The sequence below is a fragment of the Atta colombica genome, unplaced genomic scaffold (genome assembly GCF_001594045.1).
Source record: "Atta colombica isolate Treedump-2 unplaced genomic scaffold, Acol1.0 scaffold126, whole genome shotgun sequence".
Classification (NCBI taxonomy): Eukaryota; Metazoa; Arthropoda; class Insecta; order Hymenoptera; family Formicidae; genus Atta; species Atta colombica.
In genome coordinates, this window is record NW_017259213.1 from 7,267,323 (window position 1) to 7,283,297 (window position 15,975).

General features: G+C 23.9%; 1 protein-coding gene across 6 annotated transcripts in view; it reads left to right on the plus strand.

The window, feature by feature from the left end:
• Positions 1-15,975, plus strand: part of LOC108684163 — a 48,157-nt gene that overhangs the window by 19,570 nt on the left and 12,612 nt on the right. For all 6 annotated transcript variants that reach the window (XM_018188299.1, XM_018188298.1, XM_018188296.1 and 3 more), the window contains exons 2-3: positions 11,191-11,254; positions 13,825-14,084. In XM_018188299.1, the coding sequence (XP_018043788.1) occupies positions 11,191-11,254; positions 13,825-14,084 (324 nt within the window). The remainder of the gene's footprint in view (positions 1-11,190; positions 11,255-13,824; positions 14,085-15,975) is intronic.

The window sequence follows — 15,975 nt, forward strand, 5'->3', positions numbered from 1 at the left end:
ATTGATGTTATGATAGATTTTATATATAAAGATGTTTAAAAAATAATATTTGAAATTGTTAAAATACTTATTTCTTATAATAATAAAAATAATAAATAAAATATGTGCTTCTCGAGCTCCAATGTGTCTCGCACGCACAATATATCGAATATTTCCAAAACTTTTATGATCCCAGCTTACGAATGCTTCGATGAATTTATTGTTATAATTAAATTTTGCCTTATAAAAGAATCACATAATGAATGTTATTTTTCCTTTCGCTGAATTTTTATAGACAAATCTGCCATAAAAAATTGATACATATTTTGCTGAGTGTGCTTAAACATTGAATAATTTTAAAAAATATGAAAAATTAATTGGTATATTTGTCTAAAATTAAGTTGCAGTTTCGAAGTTGCAGATTCTCCTAGTGACGAATTTTTTCTTTCATTTTTTTTTTATTTTGTTTATGTAATATTTCTTTTATCATCATTTATATTTCGACTAGAATTATAGATAATCATGTGATCGACTTTAAAACGAATAATTTTAACTGAATTTTCTTTAAAACAACTTGCCATTTTTTTTCAAAAATATTTATTTACATATTGTTATATACAGATCGATGTTTCTGATAGCTCATAGAAATTGCGTGACTATAAAAACTATTCCTATACAGATTGTTTCCAAATAGATAAATTGGATTAGGAAGTTGAACACAAAAATGACCATAAGATCAGCCGATCTTGCATCATTCGATTTTCTTATCCAAAGATATGTAAAAGAAAAGATTTTTGCAATTTAATTAGTAAAATTTGCAACATACAAAACCTGCGTATTAAATGCAGGCATTACTATGGATATATTGTAAAATTCATGAAAACTTTCATATGCAATTTAATGCAATTTAATGTAAATGGTAATTTATTTAAATATTTATTAATAATACATGCAAAGCATTCCATGCGTGAGAAGCAAAAAGACTGATGGTAAATAAATGCTTCTTATGTAAAAGGTAAGCAAACTAATGCTTAAAAAAAACCTTTTAATCATTCAATACTATAATTATATTCACATCATTAATCCTGGATAGCATTAAACACTCACTATAATTTGAGTATGCCCTGAAATATATTTATAAACCAGATATTATTTATCGCTATATGTTATAGATACCCGAAATATTATTAGTTGCATTTTATTCATTTCTTTATATCCAAAAATATTTGAAGTAATCTTATTGTTTTTTTATGCTAACGAATTAACAAGAAAATAAACATTACAGGATAACTATATAATTGCCGAATATTTATCAATTATAATTACAAATTTAATTTAGAATGTTTCTTATGTTATATATTCTTAAAATTTTTATTATTAATATTATTTTATTATTAATATTCTTAATATTTTTATTTAAAAAGAATTGAAAATAAAGATACATACACATAAGATGATTCATTTTAAATGCTTACTTCAAATATCTAAAAATGAAGGCATTAAAAAAAATATTTCAGACAAAAGTTATTTGATTTTGAAGGGAAATTTATGCTATTAATTTCAATCTTCAAATACAAATATTGAAAACTAAATAGTATTAAAAATTTAAGAACATTTTTAATATGATGTCGATTTAAGTTCTCAATTATGATCAGTGAAAATAAAATTGATTTCGCAGTTAATTTTGAAAATCTCGATTTATTACGCAAAAAGAAATATCTTTTTATTTTCAGTTCAGTCACACATATGCACACGTACATTCATAACGTTGCTCGCTGTGAATTTTTCATAATGTCTATATACAATATTATTAAAAATATGCAATAGTAGTACTTTGATACGTATAGTATATACGCGTAGTAATTTCCGATCTGATGCAAACGAAACAGATCAACAAAGAGTAAAAGAAAGGCGAGAGGAGGATAGGGGGGGGAGAGAGAGAGAGAGAGAGAGAGAGAGAGAGAGAATACAAACATGCGCACACGTACGCTCAAATACATATATACATATAATTGACAAAACATTTAAAAAGATGAAGTTGATTATGAAGTCACAATAGAAGTGAAATACGCTCGTGGCCTATCGTTTGTTTGAACTGAAATCAAAATGAAATCATATAATAGAATTAAAGGTATTTATTGATATAAAAGTTGTTAATGCATTTTTTCAATAGCGGAAACATATAGATATCTTGTACTAATATAATACTAATAAAATCGTGAAATAAACATTAATAAACGATTTAGAAGTCACGAAATGTAATTATAGTCATGAAATACGTACATATTTTTTACAAAATAAATATAGATAATATTTGAACTAAAAATATTAAGTTTTTTAAAACTTCCATAAAAATTTTTTAAACTTTCCTAAAAAACCTTATAAAGGAAAAAAATATATGCTATATATATAAAAAAACATTTAAAAGTGTATTAAATTATTAAATAAATTGCTTAATTAATTTAATTGCTCTGATGAAATCAGTCTAATTAGCCAAGTATTATTGAGACGAACTTAAAAAAAAACTTGTGAATATACTATACATATATTTAATTAATAGAATTTTATTTTTTTAATCTGCTTGCTTTTATCATAATTTTATGCAAATTATAAGTTGTATAAAACGGATTTAAAATCAAAGTAAATCATAAAAATTTGAATTTGAATTTTTATTACTTAAATACTTTTGAATGATATTTTTTAATATGTTTGATGTACATTTTTTACCTTTATAAGATTTTTTTATTTATATAGAAATTTATTTACAAATAAACATTCAGTAACTAATAAAGATATAAAAGGGCGAAAAAAATTTGTTTTGCAATAGATTTAAATAAAATTCGAAATACAATATTTTTCACATTGAATTTTTTAGAACACGCATGTATAAGATGTAACTATTTATTATATGTACGTACATATGTTTTAACCACACACATGTATACCTACATATATCTATATGCACGTATATGTATAGTTAATATATAATATCGATGTTACATATATTAATAATATTATTTTTATATGTACAATATGTTATATGTATAATATTTTCAAAATGAAGATTGAAATATTTCGTACACTTAATTTTCATACAAAATGGTTCATGTGAATACGGGGAATAAAATCTCTTTATAATCAATAACTCTAGTTGTAATCCAGAGACACATGTGCAAAATGGGGATATAAGACAAACACACCTATGATATCGAAATTTCTGATATGATATCGAAAAGATGTCTTAATTGTCTTATATTTTTAAGATGTTTTATGTTCTTTTGAACCTAATGTTGTCTGAAAACATTTAGAAAATTTAGAATAAGTTCCCATATTTATATTACAATTGAAATTATATCTATATTACAATTGAAATTAGATTAATATAATTTACATATTATATTTGTAAAATTTTTATGAATATATTTCTATTTACCTTTTCTTTTTATTTTATCTATCAAGTATATACATATATACGAATTTTATAATATTTTTATTATGTGTATTTGAAGATATGTAGTAAAAATAAAAGATTGAAATGATATAGATTGTTATTTATAATATTTTAATTTCTCAAATTCCAATTCAAATCCTCTTTATTTCTATTAGTTTTGGGTTTCTTTTTAATCATTTTGAAAAAATAATTTTATTAATTTTTTAAATATTTTTAATATACAAACCAAATTTCTATTTCACAAGTTTATCATTTTGCGAGAATGTAGCTACATATAATCGATATCAAATGCTTAATCTCTAAAATATATAATGTAATATTAATCATTATTGATATCAAATGGTATATTTTAGAGATTAAGATTTATTTGTTGTCTAATGTAATCTAAATTATATACTAATTTAAATAGCCTCTATCATAAACTTATCTTGTAAGCAAACATAGAAGCATGAAAAATTGTTATATGAAAAATTTATGTAGCATCATGTTATGTTATGTGGTTGGATAAACAGAAATTAAAAATAATAACGTAGACCGACCGAAATAAACTATTATCCATATATTTATTTTACTCATGCACGCGTCCATACACATAAAAATTTCATAGAAACATAAATATAAAAAGAAAAATCTAGATAAATGTGATCCGAATAGAACATAATTGCTTCAGATTGCATGAGAATATCTGATAAAGTCATGTTCACGCTCGGTTAGGTCGCTTGTCGATTTTAACGTCTGTCCGTTCACCCTGCGTGGCATGTATCTTATTAATCTCTATTTCGCCGAATCAATAGTACTCTAGACAAAATTGTATTGATTTCTAATTTAACTACTTGATATTCTAGAATCAAGTGATAATATTTTTAATAAAATAAAAATTATAACAAAAATAATAGCTCTTTAATATTCTGTAATTAAGAATTACTAAAGTTGTCTCTTTCTAACATAAAAGAACTTTTAATTTTACGATAATACATACATATTATATCTACATTGCACCGTGACATATGTTAAGTTCAATAACGTCGCACTGCACACGACTAATCATTTAGCAAACAAATCGATTTCATCGATAAACGTATCGACTTCTGCACGATTATATTAAAATTACTATAAATGTAATTGCAATAAAGAAGCATACATTTATTTTCCGATATCTTATTTTTTTGATAAAATTTTTGATAAAATGATTTAATTTTTAGTATTTCGAATAAAATTAAAATTATATAGAATTTAATTAATTTTATTACAAAATAAATATGCTGATATACAAAGCCTGAATGATTTTGCCATTAACGTATTATCAAAATTATAATATTGCAAAAGCTTTAACCGTTTTAATATTTATTAAAAATTTATTCAAATATAAAAAATTGAGTTTTATCACAAATATAAATTCTATATTATTTGTATATGTGTTATAAAGTAAATATATTGGCGAAAAAAAGATTTCAACTCTTCCATTTCTACTCTGTATTTTTATCCAAAAAAGATTTCTTAATCTAATCTAATTCAACCGAACCTAATCAAAATCTAAATTAGAGATAAATGTTGGTAAAGAGGTATTATTTCAAGTAAATCATAATTTTCTACGATTTTATTGAGCATAATCGAAGATATGAAATTTATATTATTATAAAAGTTTCAATTACACCGTTCAACTTTTTGTCGAGCACAAAAACGAAGATAATCGTTTCTTAATTTTTTTGTGTTAAATATGATTCCATTTATCAAATTGTTCTATCAAATGACACCATTTTAGAAAGCTGCAATCATATATCACATATATGATTATAAGGCTTGTCGCATCACAATTGCAACTTATATAAGCCATTAAATATCTATCTTTTTTTTAATTATGTTATTCGAACTTCAGAATGTTTTAGATCTGAATATTAATCTGTTGTTAGACATTGATAACTGAATGTTTTTATATATTGAGACTAACTGTAATGACAATAAAATTAAACTATAAAACATTTCTCGCATTAAATATTAAAAGAAACATTAGATTAGATGTCTCTGGCATTTATATAGTTACTAAATGTAACTAGTCTATATTAGAAACGATGCCTCTGGCGTCTAGCCCATATCAAAATAGACACCTCTGACACCTTTGACACCTTTAACATCTTTTGATATCTCTTATATTATCAAAAAGAAAGATAGCCCTCATCAAAATAGATAGCTTGAACATTTAAATTATTGAAAGTAATCAGTACAAAGAAACCATTTTTAATATTTAAATTATTATTATTATTATTAGGATTATTTTTTGCTGAAAAAGACTCCAAAGTGAATCAAAACTTTCGAACATTATTATTAAGCAAAATTAGATTTATTATGGTAAAGTATTTTTTACGCGCGCGTTCTGATTACTACGCTGCACTTTTAGTAATCTTGTCTTATTGCTTTTGTTATAAATTGCTTACGAATAAAGCGCTTTGATGTATTATTTTTTTTAATGTTGCGCAAATTTGCAAAAGATTCAGCAATGTGTTACAATTAATCTATAAGTTTAAATATTTTAATAGCAGTGAAGTGATTATTTTTGTAGAAATGTATTTGTTCTGTTATGTTTGTGATACACATGATATGCAGTGCGAAGAAGTATCTTAATTTATCAAATTAAATATGTTCAAGTTAAGTATTCGCAAAAAAAGCATTTCTCTTGCATTATTTCGCTGAGTGAGATAAACGAGAAATAAAGAAAAGAAGGAGGACTAAGTTTTTGCTATGATGTGAAACTAAAAAAAGCAGTGAATTAACTATAATCAAATATTCATATCTCACTGATTGTACTAATTTTCATTTCAATATCTATCATTATTTTATGATTATTTAATATTATTTATCATTAACGATAATAAAATGTTACAATATTGTTATTTAAAGTTATCTTTCTCTATAAAAGTAATAATATTACAAAATCAAGTAAAATAAAATTTATATACTATAATATAATTGTTTTACTATCACGTTTTGATATTAAAAATATTATATTTAATAAAGTATCTAATATAGTTCTACATGATAACCACAGATGTAAAAAGAGTTAGCCGTTCTAAAAGTGTGCATATATATAGTTATTTGTAATTAGGAATCTTCAATTAACAAAAAATAAATTGTGCATGATATATCTTAATATATAAAATAGAAGGAAATAGTTTTAATAAACTATTTCTGCCAACTCAAGTAGCAGAATGACGTTAAAAGACGGCATTTATGACGTCTAGATCAAAATAGACGTCACTATATTATATTTATAGACGTTATTTTACTACTTTATTACATTTATGAAATTGCGATTTCATCGCATTTGTAGTACGTCCAAATATAATGCAATAAATCTCATTGTCAGTTTTGGCCGCATTGCGTGCCATGCACGCATCGCATATACTTGCTAGTCACGTCCCTGATGATAACATGAATATAAAGCTAAGTATCTCAAGAAGAATATATAATATTTTGAGATATTTTTTTTCCTTATATAACTTTTTTATTATAATATGCTATAATATAAAGGATTATATAAATATAATCCCATTTTAACTTTTACATCGAAATATCTTGAAAAATATGAAAGATAAAGATTTTTTTTTTAAATTTATGATCTTATTTATGCTTTGTCAGGCCATATAATTTTCATCTAAAATATTTTTTTATATCTTATATATTTTTCGATTTTGATGTAAAAATGATGTGAAAAAATATGGAACATGTATAATAAAAAATAATTACAAATATTCTTCTATATTGCGAGTATATTGAATATTTTTAGTATAGCGAACATAATACATATTTTTTATCAAATTATTTATATGAATTTATATCCTAAACCTCTCATACATTTAATTTCATCCATTGCAAAGATTCACGCATATTATAGCTTCGAGCGTTTCGTTAGCGCACTTTTACGGCAAAACATGCAGAAATAAGGATATCACGGCGAAGATGGTGACGTTTCATTATACGTACATTTTTACAGATTTAGATTTTGCGATTATAATATCGTTACGTTGTAATATCTTTGTTCGTACTCCATAGAGAGCAAAACTAAAGACTCTTCTTATGCAATAGGGCCTCCAGCTATTGATTGAGACTATTATAACTTAACTGGTCCAGCAATTATTGAGATCCGATAATCGTACTTCGGCTCAACTAAGCGGCTCGCGTATACCCGATCTGTCTTGCCGCTGCCGCGTGTACACTTGGCACGAGACACGATTCTGATACATACATAATTCTTATCTACAATTCGTATGTATTCGCATACGTAAATATAGACATAGACACAGGCATAATCAAGAATATAATTCACGAATATTGACCGCCGACTTGTTACGCTATTGCTTTCTGTTATTGTGTTTCACGCAATATATAGAAACAATTGAAGGAAGTGCAACGACTGTTCTCTTTGTCTAATCTTTCTAATGAATACATTCCTTAAACAATTTATTGACATATGTATGTACTTATATTATATATAGGTACACTGTATTTGGTTTAAGTGTTTATTTTCTATTATTTTTTAAATAATTTTTTAAATTAAAGTTATTTTATTTAAACAGCTCTACATGTAATAGTTTAAACGAAAGTTTTAAATTATTTTTATAAATATTTTTAATGGTAAATTTATTTCTTCGATAAAATAACATATTTATTTTATTACAATTTTGTGAAATATTTTATAAAAAAAAAATGAATTTAAAATGTAATAAAATGTGATTTTCAGTAGTTGTTCATGAAATATATTGTTACTTGAGCTGTTTTTAGTATGTGGAAAAACAAAATATCTTCAATAAAAGAATGTTTGTTATAATTTTGAAAAATAATAGACTTTGAGTTATTATTTAAATAAATTTTAACAATTTTATTTTAAATGAAAATTTGTGCAACATGCAATTACATCTTTTTGAAAAGCAACTATATGTTTTCTTTAAATCAATTGATCTCATTATTCTGTGCATAAAAGTATTAAGGATTATCGAAAAATTAATAAGTTTTGAATTATTTTATATTTTATGTTAAAATGTATACTAGAATAAAGCATAAAATATCTTGTAAACTATTTATTTTTTATAACTTTAATACATTTATATGTAGAATAACTATGAAGAATATATGAAGAACATATTATATCTAGACATAGTATAAGGAAATATATTTAAAAATTCACACTATTCCATTTAAGAAAATGAAGATAAATTGAAACACGGTTTTTTTATGAGTGTTCAATTTACTATAAGCAAAGTCGACATGTGTCATTTTGATTAAGTATCGTTAAAAAAAATATAAGAGATATTTTAAACGAATAATCTTTCATATTTTTTAATTTTTTAATTATTTTATAATCTTTTATATTTTTAGAGTTTCTAAGGAAAATTAAAGAGCAATTAACGCCAAATTCATATACTTATGATAAATTTGACTTCAATTGCTCGTCACTCTTTTATGTTGATGTATTGTTTTTCGCACTTTTAAAAAATGAGGTGTAAAAGTCGTTATATAAACATTTTATCTGTAGTCAGTTTATAATTTGCTGTTTGGCAACTACTTAAATTTTTTTGTAATATTTATTTCTTAATATGAAGTAAGTTATTGTACTGAAAATAGTTATTTAACATTATACATTATACATTATACATTATAAATAATTTCTACGTATAACAATATATTAATTAAAATCCAACCGAGAAATTCAAATATTTTTGGCGAAATATCAAAATAATGCAAAAAAATAAATAGATCGAAATAAATTGACAGTAGCATAATTTTGTATACAGTTACGTGTACTGCAACTACATAAGTACTTTAAAATGGCCGTCAGTCCTTTCATTGTGTGAATTGTGTATATATTAATATATTATATTATAATGTAAATCAATACTAACAAAGAAACATACTTCAATGTCATTTTGATGATCTTTTATAAATATGTAATATAATTATAATTAAAAATCTTATTTTTTTAAATAAATGTATTTTTTATATGAATACTATTACGCATCTGAAGGGATTAAAACATTTTTAAAAAAAGAATATTTTTATATTTCTATAAGCATACATCAATAAAATGATAAATATAAAAATATTTTAAACACGACTTTTATGATTTTAAATATGATAATGTATTCATGTTTTTAAAATAATTTAATATTCTAATTACTGTTTTTTCAGAATGTTTTTGTAATCAACATAAAACTTATTTAAAAGTGAATTTATATCAAATTCTAAAAATGTATTTTTGAAAAAAGTTATAAAAATCCCTTCATAATCTTAGTCCTATTATATACTATTATATTTACTAACAGATTTTTTTCTTTTAGAATTTTTCGCAATAAATTTAGGGCTAAGCTATCTTAAAAGAAATAAATTACAGAAACATTTTAATACTAAAGTCAGTACAACACAATTTATTTTTTGAATATATTTTATTCTTGTATAATTTTGTATGTTTTGGATAACTTTTTAACTTCGCAAGCAATAAATTTGAAAATAATTTGTATTTGATTTGAAAACTTTTAGTAAATTTAAACGATTAACTTCTTATTTTTAATTACTTTGTTTTTAGACGATTACGATAATCGATAATGGTAGTTCTAGATTTTTATTTATGTGATTTCTGTTAGATTTTTTCATTTGTTCAATTATAATATTACACATTTTAGTGTTTTTGTTGCGATTGCATTTTTTTATGATTACAATGAACAACTATACATTTTCCGAATTATTCAGTATGTATTTCGAAATATGTGACATGTATTTCAAAGTATGCGATATGTATATACGGTGAAGATATGACGAAACGGTAATGCAATGGATGCGCTGTGGCAAGGAAATACAGAAATATTTTTTTTCTATTTATTAAAAGACTAATATGATAATCATTTTACGATGCTTGTAATTACGTAATTGTAAATAAAATGCATTATAAATAAAAAGCATTATTGCATTAGGTCAATGCAGTTGCATCTATATTTATTTTTCACTGCATCATTCTAATTTTTGAAATTCGACCAAAAATATTTGGCTAGATTTCTCTTTAGCACTTTAATAAACATTATACAACATGTTATTATTGTTATACATAAAAGTTATATATAGTTAATACTATACATCTATCTAGAACATTATTTCATATTCAAGAAGCGAAGAAAGAACTGTTACCAATCAGTAAGTGTCAGAAAGTGTGTTATAAAGATATGATTAGAATATATATTATAGATATTTCTTGCGCATATCAAAAACGCATTTTTACATTAAAAAAAAGTTGCATATATATTAAAAATCTGGTATATTTGATTAGTATATTTGTTAAAAAATGAATGAATCAAAATTCTTCTAAAAATAACTAGACTTATGATTAATTTCTTCCTATTAAACATATTAGAATTTTAATTGTAATCTCATTACGTAGACAGATCAATTGAATCAGAATTCCGTTTCTATTACAATTAAAGTTCTGATATTTTCTGTTTTATTTAGTTGAGTCATAATTTTTTAATGAACAAATTTTTTTCTAGAGTATTAATTATTACGTCTTTGTTGACCTATTACACATGTAAATAACAAATTATTCTTATATTAACTTCTTTTTTTTTACTAAAAAAAGGCATTCCTTTTTTTATGTGAAAATCTCTTACACTAATTAATTATTTACTGTGACAATGATGCTAATTGTAAGTTAAATGAAAACAGCTCTAATGAAAATAATAATTAATATAAAATTAATATAAAATTTATTTAAATTATTTTAGAGGCGGACTGGCGAGGTAACGGTGGACAGCGAGGAACAGAATGCGGTGTTTGTGTGTATTTCCGGTGAGTTTTTTCTCTACTTTTTTTCTTTTATAAATTTCAGAATATGATAATAATTATTTTATGAGTTATACATATTGTTATACATTATTTTATGAGTTATACATTTTATGAGTTATACAATTAATGTTTGAATAAAATAAAATATTTTAATAACGCCAATAATTTAATTACATTAATCAGCCAGTTTTTTATAATAATTAAATTAAAGTATAAAGTTGCAAAAAGATTCATTTAATGTTACACGATTAATTTAATAAAAATTTCTTTTTATCAAGAAATTCTAGAAAAGTTATATTTTATGCAGAAACATTTTGAAACATGGTATTTTATACATTTTATAGATAACATTTCACATTTAGAAATGCAAACACTATGATAATCTTAATATGTGTTATTTTATAACGTAGTTAGGATAGGTCAGGTTAGTATCTTTACTCATTCTTAGCTTAATATTAAGCAAATTCATAAAATGTTCTTTAGTATTGATAATATTAAAATCAAATTATTAATAACAAATCAATAAGAGACTGTGTGTATTTCACTTTAGCATCAGACTGAATAATAGCCGATGTATAATTTAAAGTAAAAAAATGCAAATATTTATAATTCACTTATTAATATTAGTCATTAATTTTTCTGATGAAAATTTGAAATTGTCAAATTTCTATTTATGCCCTGTCATATTCTGTATAATCATATTCTGTATAACTTGTGTATAATTCTTACATTATATACAACAAAGTTACGGCATTGAGATTGCAAAATAATTAATTTCTTTCTCTGTTTAAATTATTTTCAAGTAAGAAGTAGATAAAAAACATGATGTAAATATTAAAAACAATTAACTTTTTATTTTATGTACTTCGAGATATAAGAGAGCAATATAATAGTTAATCATTCCTATTTTTATATTGGATATTTGTATTATAAAAATATTATTAAGATAATGACATGATGGGTGCGTTCAAGGCAGTGAAGCTGCCAGTTTGTTTGCCAAGCAAATGCTACGTAGCTAACAAACAGCGGCTCGTACATCGTATAATTTTTTGCAACAAATATAATAAAAATTACCGTTATTGTTAGAAAATAATAATATGTATCATTAATAACTAAAATTTGCATTTTCTGTTAATATTACATCCTTAAAGATATTTTTGTCATATATAAATGAAGACTATAATAAAATGTAAATAATATTATTAAATTTACAGCATAAATTAACCAATGGAGAATGCATAGTTAAAAAGCAAATAAATATAATAGTTACTATAAATCATATAATAGTTACAAATTAAATTGCTAGCTGAGCAATGATAAAATATGTTATTAGATTAGCCGTTGTAACAAACCAGCTAATTTTTGATAAAACTTATTAGAATATTATATGCTAATCTTTCCGTGTATAAATTTGTATAAAGATATTACGTATGTTGTATGCAAGTATCTACAATTCTTTCTTCCTTTCTTATCATTTTTTCAATTTTCTCTTTTATTCTCTTTCTTTTGTCCATTATATCTTCTCTGCTTTTTGTCTATTTTTTTCTTTTTCCTTTTTTTTTTCTCTGTACATATTCCTTTCTTGTTTTTTTCTACATTAGTCTCTTTTTATTATCTTTATTTTTTCATTCTTTTTTATTCTTTCTTGCAATTACTCGAGATGCATTCATTCCAACACACTCTAATATTTCATCTACTCATCATTTATATATATCTAATGGCATTCTTTTTATTCGCTATTCTTTTAATAAGATACATAACTATCATTTCTCTTCTTTTTTTATTAAAATAATAATCAACAGCGTGATATATAATAATACTAAAAATAATAATTGATTCGATTTTCCGAAAGAAAAAATCAAGAGACACAGTAACTTTTTCCAAGTGCACGCATTAGTAGCAAGTGAAATTATTTTTACGCGAGCATTTAGTTAAGTAAAAACGTAATTATTAAATCTCAATAACGACTGGACTAATTGGCTTCTTATTATCTCAATCGATTACTTGAGATATTGTGTACAAATTAAATTGACAAGCAATCGACACGCAATTTGCTTGAACTGGAAATTAATAAATTCATATAAAAATATTATTAGGCATTAACCCTTGATTGAATAGCCTTCTTTGCTTAATTATATCAGTATATATTTTTTAATTCATTTAATAGCCAACGTCCTATGTAAGACATTAAATTTTATTATGAATAAAATAATTCTAGAGCAGTAATTAATAACCTTTATTTAAATATTACTTAATAATCTTTATTTAAATATTTCGATTTAAATATTTTTTATTATCTCATTTTTAAATATATGTTAAATATTACTTTTATACTTTTATACTTTATTTACTTTTAATATTTTTTATATTTTATACAAGGATATTTTATACAAGGAAAAACAAATGTCACAATATTTTTCTGCTTAAAATGATTTTATATGTAACTGCTAACTTAAAATATTACCAAATTATTTTACATTTTTAGTAAATAAAGTTATGAATTTTTTTTCGTTTTAAGATTAAAAAGATAATTTATCACTTATGACATTCTGAAAACGCTCACTATTTCATAGATAGCAGCTTATTTCGTAATTCTGGTACATCGACTACGTTACCAGAAGTCCGTGATGGATCAGCTACGGCGGAAGCAGCATTCAGACGTTTATCGGATGCGGAACAAATTCTACTGGAGAGTTTGGACATCGATCAATATAGACCCAGGCATACTGGCCGATTTCTGACGATGCACAAAAGACGACGTAAGAAGCTTACTACCAGATCCTTGAATCAGGAACCAGGTATCTTGGACGATATCTTCCACGGACTTGTGCAGGTAATTTATATATAAAAAATTTTTTAAATAATTATAACACTTGTAAAAATTAAAATTTTCATTGATATATCATACAAAAGTATTTTCTATTATATTTAACTTTTAAGATTTCAGTCGAGATTTAAGTCTAACGAAATCTTTTTTGTTTCATACATAGTGCATGAATATGAATAGAAAATTTTGTTTTACGCCCTTGATAGAATATATCTTATTTTGTTATTATCACAGAAAAATGAGAGAAGTAGCATATTTCCCAGATTTCTCCCAATTTTTTATATATACCAACTTACATATACCAAGTCTAGCAGTTAATACAATTAATGCGATATCCTTAAAATAATAATATATATCTAATATAGAATTTTTTTGAAAGTGCAGTTAGACTTATTGCGGATAAATATATAAGTAGATAGATTGGAAATTTATATATGTGTACTTTTTTTAGAAAATTAATAGGTTTGTCAGCGCGAAATTCAGGAGTGATAGATATGATGAAAGAAGTTTATCCTAGCGTGGAACAACGCATAATATAAAATTTTTTATCAAGAAAGGAATAAAATCCTCGAAAATAGGTATGCATATATATTCAAAATTGAGGCAATATCCTATACTATAGTGCCGATCAGCATGAATAATTTCAATTCGGTCAGCATTCTCTGCCGTTATCGATATTCTTTGGCGCCAGGGATGCGGTTCGTTCTCGACGCGTTGTCGCCCTTCTTTAAAGCCTCACTCCATTTATAAATACTTATATCTGACAACGTTTTCTTGCCATATTGCTTTTTCCTTCTTTTTTCATTCTTGTGCATATTTCCGAGATATTTTATTCCGTCCTTGATAAGAAATTTAATTATTATGCGTTGTTCCACGTTTGGATGAACTTCTTTGTTCATATTTCGCTTCTATCGAACTTTATATTAACAAATCTGCCAATTTTTTCAAGAAAGTTTCACATTTCAGAATATTAAATGATGCGAACCGCATTCAAGCACGCTTTGTTATTTGGGCATGCAAATTAAATTATAATTTAAATTTGAACGCCCTCGTATTAACTTCTGCATTGATTTTGGATAAACATTATGGTGATAATAATCAGTGACTTGTTTCGAAAACGTTATACGATAATAATCAATGATTATTTGAAAATTGCAAAACCAGACGTGTGCAGACAAAATTTGAATGCATATAAATTTTATCCTTAACACATTTCATGACACGACGGTTGGATCAGAAGAATCATATTGAACTTGTCATTCAGGCTTCTTATAATATTTCAAATATATATAAGCAGATATATTATATATTATCATAAAATATTTTATATTATATTTAATATGAATATGTTTTAATTATGTTATTCATTTAAAAATATATAACTTGTGTGTGTGTGTGTGTGTGTGTGTGTGTGTGTGTGTGTGTGTGTGTTTTATATTTAATTATATTTAATATTTTACATATTTCCACACATTTGTTTTTTTAATAATATTCTATGTTTTTTAAAATTATTAATTATTGTATTTTGTATGTTGCCTTTATTTTAATAATATATTTTTAAACCTTAAAGTTATTATAAAACATACGTTTTTAGCACATAATAAATGCGCCAACATGGGCCACTGCTGATACACGCGATCTAAACAAAAAGTCATGCAAAAATAGCACAGCATAAAACATGTTAGAGGTTTTAATCTTATTGTAAAAGATATTTAAATAATTTTTTGTTTAGAAAAATTACTTTATTTTGACGGAAAATAACAAATTATTAAAAATATTTACATTTTGCTACGGATTTTTTATCTAAATTTATATCAATTTTCAAATTTTGAACAATATTTTATATTATAATCAGATTTTAAATTAAAATTCTATTAAAGCAAAATTTTTTCAATTA